The 27075-nt window shown below is 35.3% G+C and overlaps 1 protein-coding gene across 1 annotated transcript in view; it reads right to left on the reverse strand.

The window, feature by feature from the left end:
• CFAP44 (cilia and flagella associated protein 44) overlaps positions 1-27075 on the reverse strand; it is a 167528-nt gene that overhangs the window by 40122 nt on the left and 100331 nt on the right. Inside the window, exon 24 of the mRNA XM_080822400.1 lies at positions 25370-25544. Within this exon, the coding sequence (XP_080678526.1) occupies positions 25370-25544 (175 nt within the window). The remainder of the gene's footprint in view (positions 1-25369; positions 25545-27075) is intronic.

A 27075-nucleotide genomic window follows, 5' to 3' on the forward strand; every position in this document is an offset into this window, starting at 1 on the left:
ACTACAGACCTTCCTCAACTTACAATGGGGTTATGTACCAATAAACCTATAGCTGAAAATAGTATAAATCACAAGCATTCAAAACACCTAACTTACCTAACATTATAGGTTAGCCTATCCCACCTTAAACATACTCAGAACACTTATGTTAACGTATAGTTGGGAAAAATTAATACAAAGTCCATTTCACAAAAAAGGGTGAAAGACAAATACCATATGATTTCAATTCTGTGGAAATAAAGAACAAAACAAAGAGAAAAAAATAAAAAACCAGACTCTTAAATACAGAGAATTGCTGGTTGCCAAAGGTATGGTGGGGGGATGGGTAAAATAGATTGACTACTGTACTGAAAGTAAAAAACAAAAACAAAAACAGAATGGTTATAAGTGTATTGACAGTTTATCCCCAACACTGTGTAGCTGTCTTGGAGCTGTGCTTCACTGCTTCTGCCCAGTATCATGAGTAGGTATCATACTGCATATATCACTAGCCTGGGAAAAGATCAAAATTCAAAGTACAATTTTTACTGAATGCATATCACTTTCACACTATTGTCAAACCATATTAAGTTGGGAACCATCTGTATTTTTATAGCACCCCATGCAAAGTCAAAATGAAATAAATAAAAACCAATAACCAGATGGTGTGAAATAATCTGAATCATTTTTAGGCTTCCATTCACTTCCAAGTGATTTATATCAAGATGGTTACTTATTCCTTCAACAGACATTAAGCCATAGGGACAGAGTGGATGTATTTTAATCAGTAAAAACTTAATTTGCCTTTTTAAAAATAACATGATTGTCATAAAATTTTCAAAAAAAAAAAAGGCATCTAGCTAAGAATGATATAATGAGCATGTATATTTGCCTCCCACTCTCTCCCCAAATGCCATGGAAATGATGGTGTGGAGGGAATAATTCAGGAAGGCTGAGAACAAGATAGAAAGCTATGAGCAAACCAGTGATAGCAATTTCAAAAGATAAATGAGACCAGAGAAAACTGTGGCCCAGAATATCCCTAGGGGAAGGCTATAAAAAAAGATTGGATGTGATCTTATCAGTAGAGTTTCTAGGGAGATTCCAAGTACAGACATCAAAAGACCTAACCTACCTAATTCTTTAAAGTGAAGCCTGCCGATCAACATGAACATGTACACATAGCTTTGCAGTCAGCCCTTTAGGAAAACAAACAGTACAATAGCAGAGGAAACATATGTTATCTAATGCATTAATTGACAATTGTTCCTTTGTGTAAAAGAGCACTAAAAGGATGGATTAATAATTTTAAAAGGAAAGGAAGTGAAGGAAAGAAAGAAAGGAAGGAGAGAAAGAAAAAGGAAGGGGAGAAGGGAGGAAAGGAGGAAGAATGAATGGAAGGAAAAAAGGGAGGGAGGGAGGGAAGACAGAAAGAGACAAAGAAAGGAAAGAAGGAATGAAAAGAAAGAGCAAGCAGATACTTTGGCTCTGGCCATATGAGGGAAACAAGGCCCATAATTATCCTCATGTTATAAATAACTAGAAAACTGAGCAAAAAATATGAAACAACTATGTTCAGACATTGAATAACAGGCAGCACAGAACTATAATGCATGTGAGAACTGAAACAAAATAACTAATCCTTACTATCTCTATTTCTACATGGAGGCAAGTACCAGACTGTGAAATAGTGTTGAGATCCAAAATATTAGCCCAGTAATCTCCATGATTAAGGTTACAAAGGTGAGAGTTCAGAGAAGCCAGATTGGTTAGAATTTTGTGAACAAAAACAACAGAACTACGTACAAAACAATGCCTTCAGAAATTCACATAAGGGTCTCTTGAGTTTTGGGCCAAGTATTAACCTGTGCATGTGTAATGTGAAACATCATGAAGATAAGTAAAGAACATCTGAAGAAAATACAATCAGTGGGAAGCTGTGAACAAGGAATTCTTATAGTTTACACATGGATGGAAATCACTCATGAGTTCATCTGCTGGAGAGACCTTGCTAAAGGTAGGGAACAATCAGTAGAGACCCTTAAAGAGTTACGCTTTCAAAGCAGGAAAAGCAAAAGATCTGGATATCAATCATTCAGTCCTCACCAACATTTATAGAAAACTACACCAAAGAACACAAGAAAATATGTTCTTTTTCAAGGACACAATGAATTTTCATGAAGATAGACTATGTGCAGGCCCATACAAGTCCCAATAAGTTTATAAGAATTTAAACCATGCAAACTATTGGGAAATTAAATAGCATACTTAAACTATGGGGCACCTAGGTGGTTCAGTTGGTTAAGCTTCAGACTTGATTTTGGCTCAGGTCATGATCTCAGGGTTGTGTTATCAAGCCCTGCATCCAGCTCCGCACTCAGCACTGAGTCTGCTTGAGATTCTCTCTTTCCCTCTCTCTAAAATAAATAAGATCTTTAAAAAAATAAATCATAATCAACAAGAAATCACAAGGGTTATTAGAAAATATTTTGGACAGGGGCTCCTGGGTGGCACAGCTGATTAAGCATCTGCCTTTGGCTCAGGTCATAATCCCAGAGTCCTGCATCAAGCCCCCGTGCTCAGGCTCCCTGCTCAGCGGGAAACCTGCTCTCCCTCTCCCTCTGGCTTGTGCACTCACTCTTCTTCTTCTTTCTCTCTCTTAAATAGATAAATAAAATTTTTTAAAAATATTTTGGACAAAATGATGCTGAAAATATATCAGAACTTGTGAAGTAAAGCTCAGTGTTTCATTTGTACTTTAAATTTATACTTCAATTTATACTTTAAATGCTTATAATTAAAGCAGGAAGTATAAAATCAAAGCATACAGCTTAAACTTAAAACTTAGGCAACAAGAAAATTAACTAAGCTCAAACTAATTAATATAAAGGAAATGATATAGAACGGAAAAATCAATGACATAGAAAGCCAACAAGCAATATTTCTAAAAATCTATGACCAAAAGTTAGTTCCTTGAAAAGATAAATAAAATTGATAAGTCTTTTGCTGGAATGATCAAGAAAAAGGAAGAAGATACAAATTAAAGATATCAAAAATAAAACAAGGGACAATGCAACATATACTATAGAAACTAAAGTAATAAGACAATAGTATGAACTATTTTATACCAATAAATTTGATAATCTAGATAAAATATACAAATTCCTTGAAAGGTACAAATTACCAAAACTGATCCAAGAGGAAATATAGAATCTGAATAACACTATAACTATGAAAAATTGGAATTTGTATTTATAACCTCTCAAATAATGTCCTATGTCCTATGGGCTCATTGATAAATTCTATCAAATATTTAAGAAATAAATAATACGAAGCCTACACAATCTTTCACAAAATAGAAAAGAAAGGAAAACATCTCATTTCATTTTATGCAACTAGTCTTACCCTGATAACAAACCAGAAAAGATATTACATAACAATAAAACTAGAAACCAATAGTCTGTATTTAAAAAGAAAAGTCTATAACAAAACGCCAGCAAATCAAATCCAGAAATATATACTTTTGGAAAATGTCAAAAGCCTATTTTACCAGTTTATGTAGCTATGAATGCATGTAATATTTTATCAGTTTAGGGGGTACAATATAATGATTTCCTACATGTAACTATTGCAAAATGTTTACCACAATAAGTTTAGTTAACATCCATTTACATAGTTATAATTTTTTCTTGTGATGAGAATTTTCAAGAGCTATCCTCTTAGCAACTTTCAAATACATAATATAGTATCGTTAACTAGTCATCATATTGTATATTGCCTCTCCAGAACTTATTTATATTATAAATAGAAGTTTGTACCATTTGACCACCTTCCCCCCCCCAACTCTCCAACTCTAGCAATCACCAGTATATTCTGTTTCATGAGTTCAGACTTTTTAGATCCCAAATATAAGGAAAATTATATGGTATTTGTTTTTCTTTGACTTATTTTACCTAGTATAATGCCCTCCAAGTCCACTGGTATTGTTGCAAATGGCAGCATTTCTCTCTTTTTAAGGCTGAAAAATATTCCAGTGTATATAGGTACCAAAGCGTCTTTAAACATTCAACCATTAATGGAGACTTAGGTTGTTTCCATGTCTCAACTACTGTTATGTTATTAATGGTGTGATAAACACAGGAGTGCAGACATCTCTTCAAAGACTATTTTAGTTTTCTTCAGCTATATACCCAGAAGTGGGATTGCTGGACCATATGGTAATCTGATTTTTAATTTTTTTGAGGAATCTCCATACTGTTTTCCATAGTGACTGCACCAATTTATGTTCCCATCAATAATGCACAAAGTTCCCTTTTTTCTACATTTTTGTCAATACTTGTTATCTCCTGTCCTTTTGATGGTAGGTATTCTAATAGGTGTGAGCTGATCTCACTGTAGTTCTGATTTGCATTTCCCTGAATGATTAGTGAAGTTCAGCACCTTTTCATATTCTTAATGGTCTTCTGTAGGTCTCCTTTGAAAAATGTCTATATGCATCCTCTGTCCACTTTTAAATGTTTGGTTTTTTTGCTATTAAGTTGTAAAAGTTCTTTATATATTTTAGATATTAACTCCTTATCAAAGCTATATGATTGTGAATACATTCCTTAAGTTGCCCTTTCATCTTTTTGATAGTTGCCGTTACTGTACAGAAGCGTTTTAGTTTGCTATAGTCCCACTTGTTTATTTTTGTTTTTGTTGCCTTTGCTTTTGGTGTCAAACCTAAAAAATCATTGCCAAGGCCAGTGTTGAGGGATTACCACCTATGTTTTCTTCTAGGAGTTTTATGGGTTCAGGTCTTACATTCAAGTCTTTAATTCATTTTGCATTAATTTTCATATATGCTGTGAGATACTTGTCCAGTGTCATTCTTTTGCATGTGGCACTTCAGTATTCCCAGTGCCATTTATTGGAGAGACTGTTCTTTCCCCATTATATATTCTGGTTCCTTTGTCAAAAATTGACCATATATGCATGGACCATTTATTTCTGGTCTATTCTATTTCATTAATTGGGTCTCTGTTTTTAATGTTGAAGCCATATTGTTTTCATTGCTACAGCTTTGTAACATAGTTTGAAGTCAGGGAGTATATCTTTAACTTTATTTTTCCTTCTCAAGATGGCTTTGGCTATTCAGGGTCTTTTATGGTTCCATGCAATTTTTAGGATTGCATTTACCATTTCTGTGGAACTTTAACAGGGACTGCACTGAGTCTATAGATTCCTTTGGATAGTACAGATGTTTTTTTTTTTTTAAGATTTTATTTATTTATTTGACACAGAGAGAGAGATCACAAGTAGGCAGAGAGGCAGGCAGAGAGAGGGGGGAAGCAGGCTTCCTGTTGAGCAGTGTGCCCGATGCGGGGCTCAATCCCAGGACCCTGAGATCATGACCTGAGCCGAAGGCAGAGGCTAACCCACTGAGCCACCCAGGTGCCCCTAGATAGTACAGACATTTTAATAATACTAAGTCTTCTATGCATAAACTTTCTATGTATGTCTTCAATTTCCATTCTCAATGTCTTATGTTTTCACTGTACAGATTACTTCACATCCTTGGTTAATTTACTCCTAAGTACTTTTTTCTTTTTGGTGCAATTACAAGCAGATCGTTTTCCTAATTTCTCTGATAGTTCATTGCTAATATATGAAAACAACTGATTCTTGTATATTTATTGTATCTTGCCACTTTACTGAATTTGTTTATTACTTCTAATATTATTTTGGCAGAGTCTTTAGGATTTTCTCCATATAATATGTCATCTGAAAAATAGATGTATTTCCTTCCCAATTTGGATTCTTTTTTTTTTTCTTGCCTAACTGTTCTAGCTAGGACTTCTAATACTATGTTGAAAAGTAACAAGAGTGAACATCCTTGTTCCTGATTTCAGAGGGAAAGTTTTCAGCCTTTCATCATTGAGAATGATGTTAACTGTCAGCTTATCATATATGACCTCTATTATGTTGAGGTATATTCCTACTATATCCACTTTGGTGAGAATTTATCATGAGTAGATTTTGAATTCTGCTGAATGTTTTTCCTCTTGAGTGATCATGTGATTTTTGATAGCTTGAACAATCACAAAGGCCTGAAAGACAACTGAGTTCAGGCCAAGCTGATGTAGTTATGATGGCAACATAGGAAGACCCTGAACTCCTCTCTTCCACAGACAAACTAAATCTACACCTATTTATAAAGCAACCTTTTTCCAAAGAATAACTGAGGGCTGACTTAACAGCTTCAAAAGATGGACCACACAGAGAACAGCAAGAGAGATGAACACACAGTGTTTTGTTATACACAGTAACAAAGGAACCACCATTCCTGATGCTGTGAACTACACTAAGAAGTATAGGACTGAGGGATCATGAGCACATTAGTTTAAAGCTACAATTTAAAAGGGCATTTGGAGAGAGAATTTAAAGTGGAAGAGTAGTAAGAGTACCCTGGGATTGTCTCATCCTTTGAACACAGCTAGATTAACATCAAATCATTTGGAACACCTAGGAAGTGAATCTGAGGATTGGGAGAATGATCTGCATGGTCAGAGGGAGAGAACATGGCAAGTATGAGGCACATAGACTTGAACTGGGGAAAGAAAAGCCATGGTACTGCAGTGGGGAGGGAGCCCTTTCTGCAGAGAGAACAGAGAGAAAGAGAAGGAGAGAGAGAGTACCACGTTAGGTTTGCATAGAAAAATGTCTCTCTAAAACCAGTGAGTGGGGAGTTGAAAGGAACTAAGTATTGCAAATTTCTGCAAGCAGTGTGTGGAGCTCAAATTCTGAGGTTTTGAAAGTGATTGACTTTCACTGGAGTCAAGCCATGGTGGGTGTTTCCAACAAAAAGGACACCTTAGGCCCGGGAGTGGAAAGCATGGTGTAGGGATCCTCTGGGTCACACTAGGAGAAAACATTCCCCTTCCAGGTGTATATTTGGAAGAGGGTATATTGCCTCTCCAAGAACAAAAGCCCCTGCAGGTGCCATCAAGCAGCCTGTCATCTGCAGGGTAAAGAGATGCACACAAAGGACATAAGACCTGATTGCAGCTTTTTACTGTGCTTCACCATAGATTCTGGGCACCTGTGCAGGTGTATGACTGTTTTTCTGGGATGAAACGGGACCAGACACAGCAAGGCTCTCTGATGGTAGAGGGGAGTAAGTCTATACCATGCCAGATCATTTAAGATTTGGAGTTTTGAATCCCACCTGCACTCCAGAGATAAAAGGCAGGAGAGCTGTGGTGCCAGGCACACCAACAGCCCTAGGCACAGATGGGGCAAGGGCAGGGATCTGACAAAAGCCTGGGACACAAGAAGGGAGATTGTTTACTCTTTCGTGAGGACTTCTTAGACAATAGCAGGTACAAGATCTCCTATCCTAGGAGGAAAGAGTGAGGTGGTACCATTTTCTCCCTCACCACCAACACGGTCAGACTTCAGTGAGAAACACAGCACCCCCAGTGGAGGTGGTAGCCACTTACAACAATCTCCACCCACCCACTATGTCCTGCAAGTGCCTGGTTACTAGGCAGGTCTGACTGTGAGGGAGAAGAGCAGGTGCTCCCCCAGAAGACCTACACTGGTACCCCACATTCACTAAGTCTACTTATGACAGAGTGGTCCAAAGTGTCAGCTTCAGTTCTGGTGAAAATAGAACCAGCCTTTTTTATTTTTATTTTTCTCTTTGGAATCAGGCTTATAGTTTTTTTGTTTATTTCTTTTTTTTTTTTTTTGGTTTGTTTGTTTTTGTTTGTTTTTATTACCTTTTCTCTTTTTTTGGATCAGGTATTTCTCCCCCACCTTTTCTTTTTCTTTGGAATCAGGCTTAGAGTTTCATGTTTGTCTTTTTGGGTTTTTTTGTTATTGCTCTTCCTTTTCTTTTTTTCTTTTTCAGACCAGGGTTTTGTTTTTTCATTACCAGGCTTGTTTTAAGAAACAAATCAAAGCACACCTAGTTAAAGATCCAAATACTCCACACTGTAAGCAAGGAGGAATTCTGCATAGAACTGGCCTGTAGGAAAGAGCAGCCAAAACACAACAGCAGAGTACACACAGCATATACCAGAAACACTTACCAAAGTATCAGGCCCTGGACAGTTTATGACCCCTTCTTACTACAGCATTACTCTCAGGAACACAAAAAATGATAAGACAGAGGAATTCTCCCCAAAAGAAAGATGAATAAGAAATCACAGCCAGGGATTTTCTCAAAACAGATATAAGAAATACATCTGAACAAGAACTTAGAGCAACAGTCATAAGAATGCAGCTGGGCTTGAAAGAAGCATAGATTACACTGGATGTGATCACAGTGAGGATGGAAGAAGGAGAGGAAGCGATATGTGATATAATAGACAAAATTATGGAAAATAATGAAGCTGAAAATAAGAGGGGGGGAAAAACTATTAGATCATGAAGGTAGATTTAGGGAACTCTGTGATTCCAGAAAGTGCAATAATATCTGTAGCATAGAAATTCCAGAAGAAGAAGAGTACAGTAAGAAAAGGGGGCAGAAGGTTTATTTGAACAAATTATAGCTGAGAACTTCCCTAATCTGGGGGAAAGAAACAGGCATTCAAATCTAAGAGGCATAAAGAACTTCTCTCAAAACCAACAAAAACAGGTTAACACCTAACATATCATAGTGAAATTTGCAAAATGCAAAGATAAAGAGAATTCTGAAAGGAGGTAGGGACAAAAGATCCTCAACCTACAATAGTAAACACAGAAAGTTAGCAACAGACCTGTTTATAGAAACCTGGAAGGCCAGAAAGGACTGGCATGATATATTCAACATGCTAAATGGGAAAAATATGCAATCACGAATACTTTAACCAGTAAAGCTGTCATTCAGAATAGAAGGAGAGATAAAGAGTTTCCAAGACAAACGAAAACTAAAGGAGTTCATGAACACTAAATCAGCTCTGCAAGAAATGTTAAAAGGTACCCCTTGAATGGGAAAGAGACCAATTGCAACAAAGACTAGAAAGAAACAGAGGCAGTCTATAGGAATAATGACTTTACAGGTAATAAAATGGCACTACATTTATATCTATCAATAATTACTCTAAATGTAAATGGACTAAATGCTCCAATCAAAACACATATGGAATCAGAATGGATTAAAAAAAAAGACCCATTGATATGCTGCTGCTTACAAGAGACAAATTTTTTAGACCTAAGATACCTCCAGATTGAAAGTGAGAGGGTGGAGAATAATTTATCATGCTAGTAGACACCAAAAGAAAGCTGGAGTAGCCATATTTATATCAGAAAAACTAGATTTTAAACCAAAGTCTGTAACAAGATATGAACAAGGACACCAGATCATAATAAACAAGAACATCTAACAATTTTAAATATTTATGTCCAACTTGGGAACAGTCAAAGAAACTCATTAATAACAACCCAATAATAATAGGGGGCTTTAAGACCCCATTCACAACAATGGACAAATCATCTAAACAGAAGATCAACAAGGAAATGATGGCTTTGAATAACACACTGGACCAAATAGACTTAACAGATATATTCAGACATTTCATCCTAAAACAGCAGGATATACATTCTTTTCAAGTGCACATAGAACATTCTCCAGAAGAGATCACATAGTGGGCCACAAATCAGGCTTTTACTGGTACAAAATGACTGAGATCACACCATGCATATTTTCAGACTACAACGCTATGAAACATGAAATCAACCACAGGAAAAAAATTGGAAAGACCACAAATGCATGAAAGTTAAACAACATCCTACTAAAGAATGAATGGGTTAAATAGGAAATTAAAGAAGAAATTTTTAAAATACATGGAAAAAATACATGGAAAGCATGTATTTTTAAAAATACATGGAAGCACATGAAAATGAAAACACAACGGTCCAAAACCTTCAGGATGCAGCAAAGGCAGTCATGAGAGGGAAGTATTAACAATACAGGCCTTCCTCAAGAAGAAAAGTCTCAGATACAAAACCTAACCTTATACCTAAAGGAGCTACCCTACAAACCAGCAATTTCACTACTGAGTATTTACCCCAAAGATACAAATGCAGTGACCTGAAGGGACACCTCCACCCAAATGTTTATAGCAACAATGTCCACAATAGCCAAACTATGGAAAGAACCCAGATGTCCACCAGACGAATGGATAAAGAAGATGTGTGTGTATGTGTGTGTCTGTGTGTGCATGCATGCACACGCACACGAATGTGTGTGAATGATGAAATACTACACAGCCATCAAAAATGAAATCTTGCCATTTGCAACAATGTGGATGGAACTAGAGGCTATTATGTTAAGCAAAATAAGTCAATTAGAGAAAGATAATTATCCTATGATCTCACTGATATGCAGAATTTAGGAAACAAGGCAGAGGATCATAGGGGAAAAGAGGAAAAATGAAACAAGATGAAACCAGAGAGGGAGGCAACCATAAGGGACTCTCAATCTCAGGAAATAAACTGAGGGTTGCTGGAGGGTTGTGGAAGAACAGGGTAACTGAGTGATTGACATTGGGGAGGGTATGTGTTATAATGAGCACTGGGTATTACATAAGACTGAATCACAGACCTGTACCTCTGAAACAAATAATACATTATATGTTAATTAATTGAATTTAATTTTTTTAAATCCAAAAAAATAAAATTTAATTTAATTTTTAAAAAAAAAAGACCCCCAAAGAGCCAAAGCAATCTTGAAAACAGAAAAGCAAAGCTGGAGGCATCACAATTCCAGACTTCAAGTTATATTACAAAGCTTTAGTGATCAAGACAGTATGGTACTGGAACAAAAACAGATACATAGATCAAAAGAACAAGTAGAAAACCCAGAAGTGAACCCACAACTACATGGTCAATTTATCTTTAACAAAGCAAGAAAGAATATCCAAAAGAAAAAAGTCCCTTTAACAAATGGTTTTGGGAAAACTGGACAGCACCATGCATAATAATGAAACTAGACCACTTCCTTACACCATACACAAAAATAAATTCCAATAGATGAAAGACCTAAATGTAAGACAGGAAACCATTAAAATGCTAGAGGAGAAAACAGGCAGCAACCTCTTTAATCTTGGCTGCAGCAACTTCTTACTAGACACATCTCCAGAGTCAAGGAAAACAAAAGCAATAATGAACTGTTGGGACCTCATCAAGATAAAGGACACAGTGAAGGAAACAATCAGTAAAACTAAAAGGCAACCAGGAATGGGAGAAGATACTTGCATAGGGCTAGTATCCAGAATCTATAAAGAACTCATCAAAATCAACACCGAAAAAGTAAATAACCCAATTAAGAAAAGAGCAGAAGACATGAATAGACATTTCACCAAAGAAGACATATGAATGGCCAACGGACACATGAAAAGATGCTCCATATCACTCATCATCAGGGAAACAGAAATCAAACGCACGATATATCACCTCATACCCATCAGAATGGCTAAAATTAACAACTCAGGAAACAACGGATGTTGGCAAGCATACAGAGAAAGGGGACCCCTTTTACACTGTTGGGGGGATGCAAACTGATGCAGCCATTCTGGAAGAATATAGAGGTACCTTATACAAGGCCAGCATTACCCTGATACCAAAGCCAAAGACCTTTCATAAAAGCAAAATTGTATGCAACACCTGGGCGCTCCATGGGTTAAGAGTCTGCCTTTGACTCAGGTCATGACCATAGGGTCCTAGGATTGAGTCCTGCACTCGGCTTCTTGCTCGGCAGGGGAGCCTGCTTCTCCCTCTGCCTGCTGCTCTCCCTGCTTGTGCACTCTTTCTCTCTCTCTGACAAATCAATAAAATCTTTTAAAAACTGTATGGTATTTTTCTTTCTCTGACTGCTTTCACTTAGCATAATACTCTCTAGCTCCATCCATGTCACTGCAAATGGCAAGATTGCATTCTTTTTGATGACTAAGCAATATCCCATTAATAGAGAAATAGATGATAGGTACATAGATAGGTAGATGATAGGTAGATTAATAGAGAGATAGATGATAGGTAGGTAAGTGGATAGTTAGATAGATGATAGATAGATAATCACTTCTTCTTTATCCATTCATCAGTCAATGGACATTTGGGCTCTTTCTCCATAATTTGGCTATTGTTGATAGTGTTGATATAAACATTAGAGTGCATGTACTGCCTCAAATCAACATTTTTGTGTCCTTTGGATAAATACATAGTGGTGTAATTGCTGGGTTGTAGGTAATTCTTTTTTTAACTTTCTGAGGAACCTCCATGCTGTTTTCTGGAGTGGCTGCACCAGTTTGCATTCTTAACCACAATGTAAAAAAGTTCCCCTTTCTCTGCATCCTCACCAACATGTTGTTAAGTTATCAATTTTAGTCATTCTGACAGGTAAGAGGTGGTATCTCATCATAGTTTTGATTTGTATTTCCCTGATGACGAGTGACATGAAACATCTTTTCATGTGTCTGTTAGCCATCTGTATGTCTCCTTTAGAGAAGGAGATATCTATTCTCCTATTGGATAAGGAGACATGTCTATTCATGTTTTCTGCCTATTTTTTAACTGGATTATTTATTATTTGGGTGTTCAGTTGTCTAAGTTCTTTATATATTTTGGATACTAACCCTTTCTCAGATAGGTCATTTGCAATTATCTTCTCCCATTCCATTGGTTGCCTTTTAGTTTTGTTGATTGTTCTGTTCACTGTGCAGAAGCTTTTTATTTGGTGAAGTCCCAATAGTTTATTTTTGCTTTTGTTCCCCTTGCCTCAGCTGAACTATCTAGAAAAAAATTGCTACAGCTGATGTTAAAGAGATTATTGCCTGTCTTCTCCTCTAGCATTTTAATGGTTTTCTGTCTTACATTTAGGTCTTTCATCTATTTTGAATTTATTTGTTATGGTGTAAGAAAGTGGTCTAGTTTCATTCTTTTGCATGGTGCTGTCCAGTTTTCCCAACATCATTTGTTAAAGAGACTTTTTCCTTTGGATATTCTTTCCTGCTTTGTTGAAGATTAATTGACCATGTAATTGTGGGTTCATTTCTGGATTTTCTACTCGTTCTTTTGATCTAGGTGTCTGTTTTTGTGCCAGTACCATACTGTCTTGATCACTAAAGCTTTATAATATAACTTGAAGTCTGGAACTGTGATGCCTCCAGCTTTGCTTTTCTGTTTTCAAGATTGCTTTGGCTATTCAGGGTCTTTTGTAGTCCCATACAAATTTTAGGATTATTTGTTCTAGTTCTGTGAAAAAATGCTGGTGGTACTTTGACTGGGATTGCATCAAATGTGTAGATTCCTTTGGGTAACATAGACATTTTAACAATATTCATTCTTCCAATTCATGAGGATAGACTGTTTCTCCATTTCTTTGGCTTCAAGTTCTTTCATCTATGTCTCAGAGTTTTTGGAATACAGATCTTTTACTCCTTTGATTAGGGTTACTACTATGTATGTTATGGTTTTTCTTTCTTTCTTCCTTTTTTTTTTTTTGGTGCAGTTGTAAAAGGGATCAATTCCTTAATTTCTCTTTCTGCTGCTTCGTTATAGAATACAACAGATTTCTGTAGGTTGATTTTGTATCCTGCAACTTAACTAAATTCATGTATCAGTTCTAGCAATTTTTTGGTGAAGTCTTCTGAGTTTTCTATACAGAGTATTAGGTCATTATCTGCAAATAGTAAAAGTTTAACTTCTTCCTTGCTAATTTGGATGCCTTTTATTCCTTTATTTTGTCTGATTGTTGTGGTTAGGAATTTAAGAAACAAAACAAACAAACCTGTGGGGATGGGTTAAATAGGTAATGGGGATTTAAGGACGGCTCTTGTGATTGGCCCCAGGTGTTGAATTTAAGTGTTGAATCATTAAATCCTACACCTGAAACCAATATTACAGTGTATGCCAACTAGCTGGAATTTAAATAAAATTTTGGGGAAAAAAACACTATAGGCTAATATCTCTGATGAACATGGATATAAAAAATCCTCAACTAACTATTAGCCAACTGAATTCAACAATACATTAAAAAGATATTCCTCAAGAGTAAGTAGGATTTATTTTAGGGATGCAGGGTTGGTTCTATGTTCACAAATCAATCCACATAATTCACCACACTGGCAAAGTAAAGGATAAAAATCATATGATCATTTCAATAAGTACAGAAAAAGCTTTGATGAAATCCATCATCCACTCATGATAAAAAACTCTCAACACAGTGGGTGTAGAGGGAACCTTATGATAATAAAGGCATGTATGGAAAAACCCATGGCCATCATCACACTCAACAGTAAAAAAAAAAAAAGAGAGAGAGAGAGAGAGCTTTTCCTCTAAGATAAGGAACAAGAGAGAGTGGTCTACTCTCAGCTTTCATTCAGCATAGTACTGGAAGTCCTAACCAGAGCAATCATACAAGATAAAGAAAATATATCCAAATTGATAAGGAAAGAGCAAACCTGTCACTATTTGCAGATGATAGGATAGTATACATAGAAAACCTTCAAAACTCTATAAAAAAAACTATCAGAATAAATGAGTTTAGGAAATTCACAGGGTATGCAAAATTAATATAGAAAATTTGTTCCATTTCTATACACTAATAAAAAAATATCAGGAAGAGAAATTAAGAAAACACTACATGAGGATATAAACAAAAAGAATTATCATGGACTCTTTGTGAGACCACAAGTTGGTGCAACCACCATAGAAAACAGATTGGAGGTGTCTCAAAAAATTAAAAATTAAAATACCTTGCAATTCAGTAATTCCATTACTGGATATTTACCCAAATAAAACACTAATTCAAAAAGATACATGCACCCCTGTGTTTACTGCAGCATTATTTACCAAAAATATAAATATATATATATATATATATGGCAGCAACTGAAGTGTTCATCCATAGATGATGGGTTAAGAAGATGTGGCATATATATAATATTACTCAGCCATAAAAAAGAATGAGATCTTGCCATTTCCGACAACATGGATGGACCTAGAAGGTATCATGCTAAATGAAATGTCAGAAAGAGAAAGACAAATATGACATTATTTCACTTCTATGTGGAATCTAAAAATAAAATGTACAAACAAAGAAACAAAAAGCAAAATTAGACCCATAAGCACAGAAAACAAACTATAGTTACCAGATCAGAGAGGGATTGGGGACAAGGCAAAATGGGTGAAGGATACTGGCAGGTACAGGCTTCCCGTTATGGAATGTATAAGCTACCAGGGTGAAAGGTCCAGCATAGAAAATATAGTCAATGGTATTGTAAGAGCATTGTATGGGGACAAATGTTAGCTACACTTATGAGTATTGCATAATGTATAGAGTTGTCAAATGTACTATGTTGTACACCTGAAATTAACATTTTGTATCAACCATACTTCAGTTAAAAAACAAAGTTTGAATAGTTAGTGTATTAGACCCAGCAATTCCACTCCTAGGTATCTATGCAAGAAAACTGAAAACACATGTCCACACAAAAATTACACTAATGTTAACAGCAACATTATTCATAATGATGAAAAAATTGAAATAACCTAAATATATTTCAACTGATGAACTGATAAATATGATATGGATCGTTTGGTCATAGAAAGAAATGAAGTACTGATACATGCTACAACATGGATGAAATTAAAGTCTATTAAGCAAAAAAAGCCAGCCACAAAGCCCACAGAATCCATGTATATAAGATGTCCTGAACAGACGAATCTATAGAGACAAACAAATGGTTGCTTAGGTTAAGGAGAACCTGGAGGGCTCAGTCAGTTAAGTGTCCAACTATTGATTTTGGCTCAGGTTGTGGTCTAACTGTCATGAGATCGAGCCCCACATCAGGGTCCACACTGTGCATCGAGCCTGTTTAAGATTCTCTCTCCCTCTTCCTTTGCTCCTTTCCCTTCTAACCCCACTCATGCTCGTTCTTTAAAAAAAAAAAAAAAAGTGGTTACTTAGGGCTAAGAAGGGGAGTTTGGATAAACGAAGAGTGACGGCTAATGAGCAGCATTTTTGGGGGGATAATGATTTTAGAAGATAGTGGTAATGGTTGCACACCACAGAATATACAGAAAAATTAATCGAATTGGACATTAAATGAATGAATTCTATGATACACAAATTTTGTCTCCAAAAAGTTGCTATAAAAGTTAAGAAATACAAAAAAGAAAAAAGAAAGAAAAAATCCTGTAAGGTCCATAATCCTATCACCTAGAGAAAACCACTGTTGCATTTTATTGATACTGTCCCAAATTATACTGTTGCCCTATGTGCTTTTTCATTAATAATATATTATAAACATCTTTCCATGTCAATAAACCCACCTCAACATAAAACAAAAGAGAGAGAGAGAGAGAGAGACTGAGTCCAGGCCAGGGTGAACATCTACATGAGAACACTCCATAAAGATTTGGAAAGGTGACTATTTTCTCTAATATGCAAAAACAAACACACAGAGCCAAGGGAAATGAAGAAGAAGAAAAATACATTCTAAACGAAAGAACAAGATAAAATTCCAGAAACAGACCTTAATGAAGATAAGTGATTCACCTGATAAAGAGTTTAATATAATGTTCATAGAGATGCTCACCAAGGTCAGGAAAACAATGTATGAAGAAAGTGAGTATTTCAACAGAGGTAGAAAACATAAGAAAGCACCAAATAGAAAACACACAAGTGAAGAATATGATAATTGAATGGAAATGTTAAAAAATAGGGTTCAACACTAAGCTAGAGCAAACAGAAGAAAGGATTGATAAACTCAAAAACAGGTCAGTAGAATTCATCCAATCAGAAGAGCAAAAGAAAAGGGAATTAGAAAGAGTGAACATAGCTTAAGGGACTTAAAAGACATCAACAAGCAAATTAATATCACATTACAGGGGTCCCAAATGAAGAAATGTGGTCAGAAGTTTTATTCAAATAATGGCTGAAAAATTCTTTAACCTGGGGAAAGAAATAGACATCCAGATCCAGGATGCCCAGAAACTTTAAAACAAATCTGAAAAGACCCACACCAAGACACAGTGTAATAAATTGTCAAACATTAAAGACAAAGAGATCTTTAAAACAGCAAGAGCAATACAACTTGATATATATCTGCTATAGATATATATCAAGAGATAACAACTTGATATATATCTAGATATCTAGATATCTATCTAGATATATATGTAAGAGAAATAAGACTATCAGCAGATTTTTTTTTTTTTAGCAGAAACTTTGCAGGCCAGCAAAGAGTGGCATAATAAATTCAAGTGCTAAAAGAAAAACTCTGCCAACCAAAAATAACCTACCCAGAAAAGCTGTCCTTCAGCATTGGGGAAATAAGGTTTTCCAGACCAAAAAAAAAAAAAAAGGCTGAAGGAGTTCATTACTATTAGCCCAGACTTTCAAGAAATGCTAAAATCACTTCTTCAAGCTGAAGTGAAAGGACACTAACTAGTAATAGGAAAACATATATAAGTATAAATTTCATCAATAAAGACAAATATATAGTTAAATTCAGAATACTCTAATATTAATGGTCGTGGGTAAATCATTTATAAATTTAGCATAAAGGCCAAAAGGCAAAAGTATTAAAAATAACCACAATGATTTTTAATGAATATATAAGGTAAAAAGATGTAAATTGTCACATCTAAAACAAAGTGTTGGAGGAGTTAAAGATACAGCTTTAGCACATGTTCAAAGTTAAGTTATCACCAGGTTAAAATAGACTGATATATTTTATGTCAGTCTCATAATAACCACAAAGGAAAAATCTATAATAGATACAAAAAAACAAAGAGAAAGAATCCAAACATACAACAAAACTAGGTCAACCAGACCAAAAAACAAACAAACAATCAAACAAAAAATAAGGAAATCTTGGACTTAAATAACAAATTAGAACAGTTGGACTTAAATACTTACAGACATTCCATTCAATAGTAGCAGAATATATATATTTTTAAATGCACATGGAACATTCTCCACGATAAAGCACATTAGGCCACAAAACAAGTTTTAAGTAACTTAAAAAGCTTGAAATTACATCAAATATCTTTTCTAACTTCAAAGGTATAAAACTAGAAATCAATTACAAGAAGGAAACTGTAAAAAAAAAAAGAAGGAAACTAAAACTCATAAATATCTGGAAATTAAAAAACGTACTTTGAATAATGAATAAGGGAAAAAATCAAAACTAAAATAAAAAATATCTTGTAACAAGTATAAAGAAATACAACATACCTAAAACTTATAGGATGCAAGAGAGCAGTTTTAATAGGAAAGTTTATAGTAATAAATGCTTATATCAGGAAACAAAAAAAAAATCTTGCACCAACTTAACCTTATACCTCAATGAACTAGGGGAAAAAAGCACAAAGCACAAAGTTAGTGGAAGGAAGGAAATAACAAAAGTCAAAGTAGAAATAAATGAAATAGAGACTTAAAAGAATAGAAAAGATCGATGAAAGTAAGACTTGGGAATATTTTTTTCGAAAAAATAAAAACAAAATTGATAAACTTTTAACTAGACTCATAAAGAAAATATAGAGGACTGGGTGCCTGAGTGGCTCAGTTGGTTAAGCATCTCCCTTCAGCTCAGGTCATGATCCCAGGGTCCTAGGATTGAGTCCCACATGGGGCTCCCTGCTCAGTAGGGAGCCTCTTCTCCCTCTGTCTCTGTCCCTTCTCCCTGGTCATGCTCTCTCTATATCTCTCTCTCACTCTCTCTCAAATAAATAAATAAAAACTTAAAAAAAGAAAGAAAGAAAATGAGAGGACTCAAATAAAATCAGAAATCAAGGAGGAGATACTACAACTGATACCACAGAAACACAAATGATCCTAAGAAACTACTATGAATAATAATATACCACCAAATTGGACTACCTAGAAGAAATGAGTAAGTTCCTAAAAATATACAAGCTATGGAGTCCAAATCATGAAGAAATAGAACACGTCAAATTACTAGTAAGGAGATTGAATCAGTAATCAAAAACCTCCCAACAAACAAAAGTCTAGGATCAGATTGTTTCACTGGTGAGTTATATCAAATATTTAAATAATTAATACAAATTCTTCTCAAACTCTTCCAAAAATAATAGAAGAGGGAAAATTTACAGATTGTTTTATGAGGCTAGCATTAACCTGATACCAAAATCAGACAAGAATACTACAAAAGAAAAAAAAAAATTCCAGCAATATTTTTAAAAGGAGAATACACCATGATCAAGTGAAATTTATCCTAGGAATGCTGATTTAACAATAACTGTGACCCACAATATTAAAAAATAAAATTTTAAAATCATATGGTCATCTAAATATGCATATAAAAATCATTTGATAAAATTCAGTACCTATCCTTCATCGAAAAAAACATTAATTTTTTTTTAATAAACTAAGAACTAAAGGGAATTTCATCAACCTAATAAAGTGCTTCTAAAGGTCTGATGTCACATTTGATAATGAAAGAGTGAATGTTTCTCCTCAGGTTAGCAATAAGATATGGATATTCACTCTCTCCTAGACAGTACAATAAGTCAAGAAATAAAAGACAGAGATTGGAAAGGAAGAATCTTCTTTCTCACATGAAACATGACCATATTCATAAAAAAGAAAAAAAGTGCTACTTGATCTAGTAAGTGAGCTTAGCAAGATCACTGGAATAAGGGGTGTCTGGGTGGCTCAGCTGGTTGTGTCTGCTTTCATCTCAAGGCATGATCCCAGGATCCTGGGATCAAGCTGCACACTCAGCAAGGAGCCTGCTTCTTTCTCCCATTTTCCTTGCTTGTGCACACACACACACACACACACACACACACATTCTCTCTCTCTCTCTCTCAAATAAATAAATAAAATATTTTTAAAAAAGATCACCATGTTAAAGATAAATATAATAAAATCAGTGGAAAGAGTTCCCACTTCTAAGAAGAGGGAATAGACTTATATATTCCTATCTTTCCTGACAAATGCAAATAAAACCCCTAAATATTATATATAAAACAGGAGAAGATTCTGAAATGTAAAAAGAAGACCACAGACCACAAAGAACCTTGGAAGTATATGACGGTAAAATCTCTATTCTTTCTTATTGCCTCATATATCTCACGTGGGGAGCTAAAGAAAATGGCCACTAGAAACACCAAAGGGTTTAGACAATAAAATCCCAACTAAATCTTGCTCTTTCTATTCTTGATCCTAGTAAGACAGAAAACTTTTAAGATAATAAACATTCTATTCTAGCCACACCGCATGCACACACGTGACCCAACCTCCACCCAGCCAGCAAAGGTCAAGTGCAGAGTCTATACTTTTACCACCAGCAAACTTTAACAAGGTGACATAACCCTTATAGGGATGGTGTTAAAGGAGGTGAGTCCTGGTGACCATGACCTCATCTCCAGGGTGTGATAACAAGCCTCCCTACCACAGTTGCAATGGACACACCATAGGGAACTTGGACTTCTACCCTTGCCCAGTAGTAACAAGGCAATCCACCACTCTTTGCTGCAGTGGTGTCTGAGGAAGCCTAGTGGAAAGTGAAGACTTTTTAACCATCCTCCACAATATCAGTAGAAGACAACTAGAGAGCAAAGTTATTAGAGACAGCCCTAGTAGGGATCTAGAACTCCAACTGCTGACCAGCAAGTGCCCCTTCCTTCCTCAGGTGTCAACTGTGGAAAAAATGGGTAACCTGGACTTCTATACCCATGAGATGGCATTCCCCCTTATCCTGCTCAAGTCAGAGAAAGCCAGCTAAAACTGAATATATATATATATATATATATATATATATATATATATATATATATATATAAGATTCAGAGTCTCATAATACTCCAAATGTCCAGATTTCAATAAAAAATCATTTGTCATACCAAGAATCAGGATGACCTCAACTTGAATAAGAAAAGAATGATTACCAGTTTCCAAACCCAAGATGATAGAGATGTTAGAATAATCTGACAATTTTAAAGCAGCCATTACAGAGTGCTTCAACAAACAATTAGAAAGGTGCTTGAAACAAATGGAAAAATAGAGTTCAGAAAGAAATGGAAGATACAAAGAAGAAACAAATGGAAATTTTAGAGCTGTAAAGTACAGTAACCAGAATAACACTTAATGGATGGGCTCCACACCAGAATGGAGAAGACAGAGAAAAGAAAAATTAATTTGAAGATAGAACAATAGAAATTATCCAATCTGAATAACAAAAAAAGACACTACAAACTATATATATATATATATATATATATATTTTTTTTTTTTAATCCCACACAGAGCCTCAGAGATCTCACATTTGTGTCATTGGAATCCAAAAGGGAAGGGAAAAGAGGACAGGGCTTCAAAAAAAGCTATAAAAAATAATAGCTGAAAACTTCCCAAATTTCAGCAAGAGATATAGGCATACAGACTCAAAAAGTTTTATGAATCCCAAAAAGGATAAATTCAAAGATGTACCAAGATACATTATAGTCAAACTTCTGAAAACTAAGGGACAAAAAAAATCTTGAAAGCAGCAAGACAAAAATAATACCATATATATAGGGGAGGGAAGCAATTTGAACAGCAGAAGATTGATCATAAGAAACCATGGAGTCCAACAGAAAGAAGCACAATACTTTTCACATGTTGAAAAAGAGAAATGTTGGCACAGAATTTTATGTCTAGTAAGAATATCCTTCCAGAGTGGAGATGCAAGGCGGGGGGGGGGGGGGGTTGGGGGGAGGTAGGAAAAGAAAAAATGAAAAGATGGGATTGGGAGGGAGACAAACCATAAAAGACTCAATCTCAAGAAACAGACTGAGGGTTGCGGGGGGGAGGGGGGACGGGAGAGGGTGGTGGGGAAATGGACATTGGGGAGGGTATGGGCTATGATGAGTGCTGTGAAATGTGTAAACCTGACGATTCACAGACCTGTACCCCTGGGGATAAAAATACATTATATGTTTATTAAAATAAAAAAATTAAAAAAAAAAAAAGAATATCCTTCCAGAATGAAGGAGAGATCAAGTCATTCTTAGATGAAGGAAAGCTAAGAATTTGTCACCAGCATACCAACCCTAAAGGAATGGCTGAAGGAAGTTTTCTAAGCAGAAATGAAATGATAGAAGAAGGAACTTTGGAACATTAAGAAGGAAGAAATTAAAATTTTAATAGTAAAAATATTGGCAAATATGTTTTACTTCTATTGTCTAAGTTACGTTTTGATGATTAAAAAAACTACAATACTGTCTGATGTAGTTCTAAAACATGTCTAGAGAAAATATTAATACAATTATACTATAAACAATGGAAACAAGAGGGAGTGGGGGGTGTAAAGGGACTTGAGAACAGGTAAGTTTTTTACATTTCATTCAAACTGATAAAATGTCAACACCAGTAGACTGTGTAAGTTGTGTATACAAAATGTAATAATATCCAGGGAAAATGCTTTTAAAAATGCTGTACAAAGTGATACTCTCAAAATCATTATAATCATATTGGAACTCTAAAATACTTAAGTAAACCACAGGAAATTATGAAAAAATAAAATAAAAACAAAACAAACAAACAAAAAACCACACAGAGAACATTCTCTTTGATGGCCGAGTAATATTCCTATATATATATATATATATATACCACATCTTCTTTATCCATTCATCTGTTGATTGACATCTGGGCTCTTTCCATATTTTGCAACAATGCCGGATGGAACTAGAGGGTATTATACCAAGCAAAATAAGTCAGAGTAAGACAAATACCATATATGACTTCACTCATATGTGGAATTTAAGAAACAAAACAGATGAATATAGGGAAAGGGAAGGAAAAATAAAGTAAGATGGAAATTAAGAAGGAAGGAAACCATAAGAGACACTGAACTCCTGGAAACTAACTGAGGGTTGCTGGAGGGAAGGTTGGTGGAGGGAAGGTATAATTGGGGGAAAAGCCTTAAGGAGAGCACATGATATAATGTGCACTGGGTCTTATATGCAACTGAAGAATCAATAAATTATACCTCTGAAACTATACCAAATATGGAGAACAGAAGACAAAATAAAAAATAGCAGATATAAGCCTGAAATATCAATAATTACTTGTGTAAATATATAAATAAATCCATGTGTAAATTACATAAGTATAAACGGTCTAAATCTAAAAACTGAAGAACTGAGATTAACAGAGTGGATTAAAAAACATAACCCTATTATATACTGGTAATAAAAGACCAACTTCAAACAATAATATAGGCAGGTTAAAGTAAAAGAATGAAAACCAATATATCATTTGAATACTGAATTCTTTCCATTTAAGATCAGGAGCAAGTTGTAGATGTCCCATTGTATTTCAACATTATACTGGAAATACTAGCCAGCCTGACAAGAAAATAAGATAAATAAAAGGCAAACAAATAGGACAAAAAATTAAACTATCGCTATTTACAGATGACAAGATTGTCTACACAGAAAATTCTAAGGAAACTACCAAAAACTCAGAATATAACAGTTCAGCAAGGCCACGGGATACAGGATAAACAGACAAAGAAATCAATTGCATTTCTATACTAACTATAAACATGAACACATAAGATACCAAATTAAAAGCCCAATATCATTTACATTGCCAAAAAAGTGAAATATTTATGTCGAGTTCAAACAAAATATGTGTAGGACTTTTACACTAAGAACAAAACACTGATGAAAGAAATCAAAGAAGATCTAAATAAATGGAGAATCATACCATGTCCACAGATTAGAGGCTCAACATAATAAATATGTCAAGATTTTATTCAAAAATACAGACAAAAGTATTCTAAAATTTAGATAGGCAAGGTAACTGGAATGGTTAAACAATTTGGGGATAAAAAAATACAATGAGAGAAGCAATTTCAAGATCTATTACACAGCTACGGTAATCAAGGCAGTGTGTTTTCAGCAAAGGAACAGACACAGAGATCAATGGAACAGAACATGAACTTAGAAGTAGACACACACAAATATGCCCAGATGATTTTTGACAAAGGTGAAAATTACAAAGCCAGTGGCAAAAAAGGAGAGAGAGCCTTTCAACAAATGTGTTGGAGCAATTGAAAATCCATAGGCAGGGGCACCTGGGTGGCTCAGTGGGTTAAGCCTCTGCCTTCGGCTCAGGTCATGATCCCAGGGTCCTGGGACCCTGCTCAGCAGGGAGCCTGCTTCTCCCTCTCTATCTGCCTGCCTCTCTGCCTACTTCTGCCTACTTGTGATTTCTCTCTCTCTGTCAAATAAATAAATAAATAATCTTTAAAAAAAAAAAAAAAGAAAGAAAATCCATAGGCAAAAAAACAAAAACAGAAAAAAAAAAACCTTAAATCTCACACCTTATACAAAAGTTAACACCAAATGGATAATAGACTTAAATGTGAAAGGTAAAACTGTAAAACTTTTAGAAAAAAAATAGGAAAAAATCATTGGGGAATAGGGCTAGGCAGAGGTTCTTACACTTGACAGCAAAAATAAGATTGATAGAAGGAAAAATTGATAAATTGGGTTTAACAAAATTAAAACCTTTCACTCTGCAAAAGACCCTATTAAGGGAATGAAAAGACAAGCTACAGCCCGGGAGAAAATATTTGAAAACCACATAACCAACAAAGAACTAGTATCTAAAACATATAAAGAACTCTCAGAACTTAATAGCAAAATAACAAACAATCTTATTTGAGCACCGGAAAAAGACATGAAGAGACATTTCACCAAGCATATGTAGGTGGCAAATAAAACAAACAAAAAAATGTACTTTTAAATAAAAATACCTCATACCAGAGTTTTTAAAAGTCAACTTTAAATGATGAGAGACCTAAAGGTGAAAGCCAACACTGTAAGATAATAGAACATTAGGAAAAATAACATGATGTTAGAATAGATAGGAATTTCTTATCCTTAAAAATCACTGAGTCTATTCACAAAATGGAATTCCTGGGCTCCAAACCCTAAGTATCATAGAAGTTCCACCAAGGTATCACTACTTTAAAAGATCCACCTGGGGGCACCTGGGTGGCTCAGTGGGTTAAAGCCTCTGCCTTCGGCTCGGGTCATGATCCCAGGGTCCTGGGATCGAGCCCCATATCGGGCTCTCTGCTCGGCGGGAGGCCTGCTTCCTCCTCTCTCTCTGCCTGCCTCTCTGCCTGCTTGTGCTCTCTGTCTGTCAAATAAATAAATAAAATCTTTAAAAAAAAAAAAAAAAAAAAAAAAAAGATCCACCTGATCAGTCTTCAATACTCCATCTCTGTTTCAGTTTCAAAGATACTTTGCAACTCATATTAAAATGAAAAAGTTTAGGTAAAGAAAGAAAAAGAAAGGGAAGGGAAAAGGAAAGGAAAGGGAAAGGAAGAGGGAAGGAAAGGGAAGGAAGGAAGGAAGGAAAGAAGGAAGGAAGGAAGGAAGGAAACAAAAATGCACTCACAGTTCCTCCCATTCTTTTTTTCGTTGCTGAATCTTAAGTTGGGCCCTCTCAGCTTTTAATATAAGTTTCCTTGTTTTCTCAATTTGATTTTCCACCATAATTTCACTCAGGGTTTTAGGCCGAAATTTCTTCCCTTTCTCTATAATTGATTCTTCTGGCACACTAATGTTCCCACCTGTACAGAGAGTCAACATTTTTTTTTTTCCAATCTTCTTGAAACATCAAAATGAAATTCTCAAATTTTTTTAAAACTGCCATATTCTAAAAAACAGAATATAATGAATCTATAAATCACAATTTGTTTAACAACTACCATGAATTTAACCCCATAATAAGTATTTTAGAATAACAAAATAAAGAAATCTAAGTCACAGTATTTGCTCTAAAGGACCTTATTGAAAAGTTGGCAAGATGAGACATATCAAATAATTAGAAAACAAGATAAATAATGAGGGGCCACTGATAGACAAACTGAGAAGTTGGGTGGGAATACTTGCGATATGGTGGGAGAAGGGAAAAACAAGCAGGTGCTATTTGACATATATAATTTGAGGTGGCATGTACTGACTGCAGTGGTCTGTGGCCATTTGAAAAATTGGTCAGAAACACACAATCAAACCTATGATTTAAGAATTACATATCTACTGAGGCAATTTCTTACTTTATGTTCAAGCTACAAGAGAGATATACTTTAGATATATATATTTTGGAAAAAAGTTAAATAAATATGGGATGGTCATATAATTATAACTCATAATTTCAACTTTCATATTTCAAATATATGGGAATATGGAAAAGCAGGAGTTTAATGTGGCTTGGGTCATTTTATAAGAAAAGTATAATTCAATCTGGAATCTCTAAGAACTTGTAGAATTCAGAGGAGAGGAATGAATTGGTCATTCCAGTAGAAGCCTGGGTATAAAAGTATCAGGTGTAATTAGGGAGCAGTGAGCAAGATAATAGGTTAAAAATACCAGCAAAACAGTATGAAAATGCACCATTAATAGGAAACAGAATAGGGATATACTGTGGAAAAATTAAATACCAGGAAAGTGATTTCAGAATTTATCTGAAAGGAGCCGTTTAAGTTTTCTCAATGAAGAGGATAAAGCAGCATTAATGTCAGTACTCTATCATGGGCACTAGCTGTGCTGTCCTTTATTTTTGATTGGGCTCTCTGAGTCATTCCCAGAACTCTTGCCTTCCTCCTAGTCATCTGCAGTCACCCTGTGGGCAGTTACAAGAGCAGGTTGCAGCAATTAAGAGGTACTATTTTCACACCAGAATTCTCAGCTCATCACTCTGTTTAAAGTATATGCTCTTAGAAAATAGATTGAAATGTCATCTTCTATCCCCACACCCTGGGGTAGGGTCCAAGAATCTAGAAACTAGCAACTAGAGAAAGCCTAGATTTAAGAATAGGTAGATGTTGGGGCGCCTGGGTGGCTCAGTGGTTTAGGCCGCTGCCTTCGGCTCAGGTCATGATCTCAGGGTCCTGGGATCGAGTCCCACATCGGGCTCTCTGCTTGGCAGGGAGCCTGCTTCCCTCTCTCACTCTCTCTGCCTACCTCTCTGCCTACTTGTGATCTCTCTCTCTCTGTCAAATAAAATGAATGAAATCTTTAAAAAAAAAAAAAAAAAAAAGAATAGGTAGATGTTGGAAGTAAGAAATTAGCAGCATCAAGTACTCTAACCAACTCAGTCAC

The sequence above is a fragment of the Martes martes genome (genome assembly GCF_963455335.1).
Source record: "Martes martes genome assembly, chromosome: 1".
Taxonomy (NCBI): Eukaryota; Metazoa; Chordata; class Mammalia; order Carnivora; family Mustelidae; genus Martes; species Martes martes.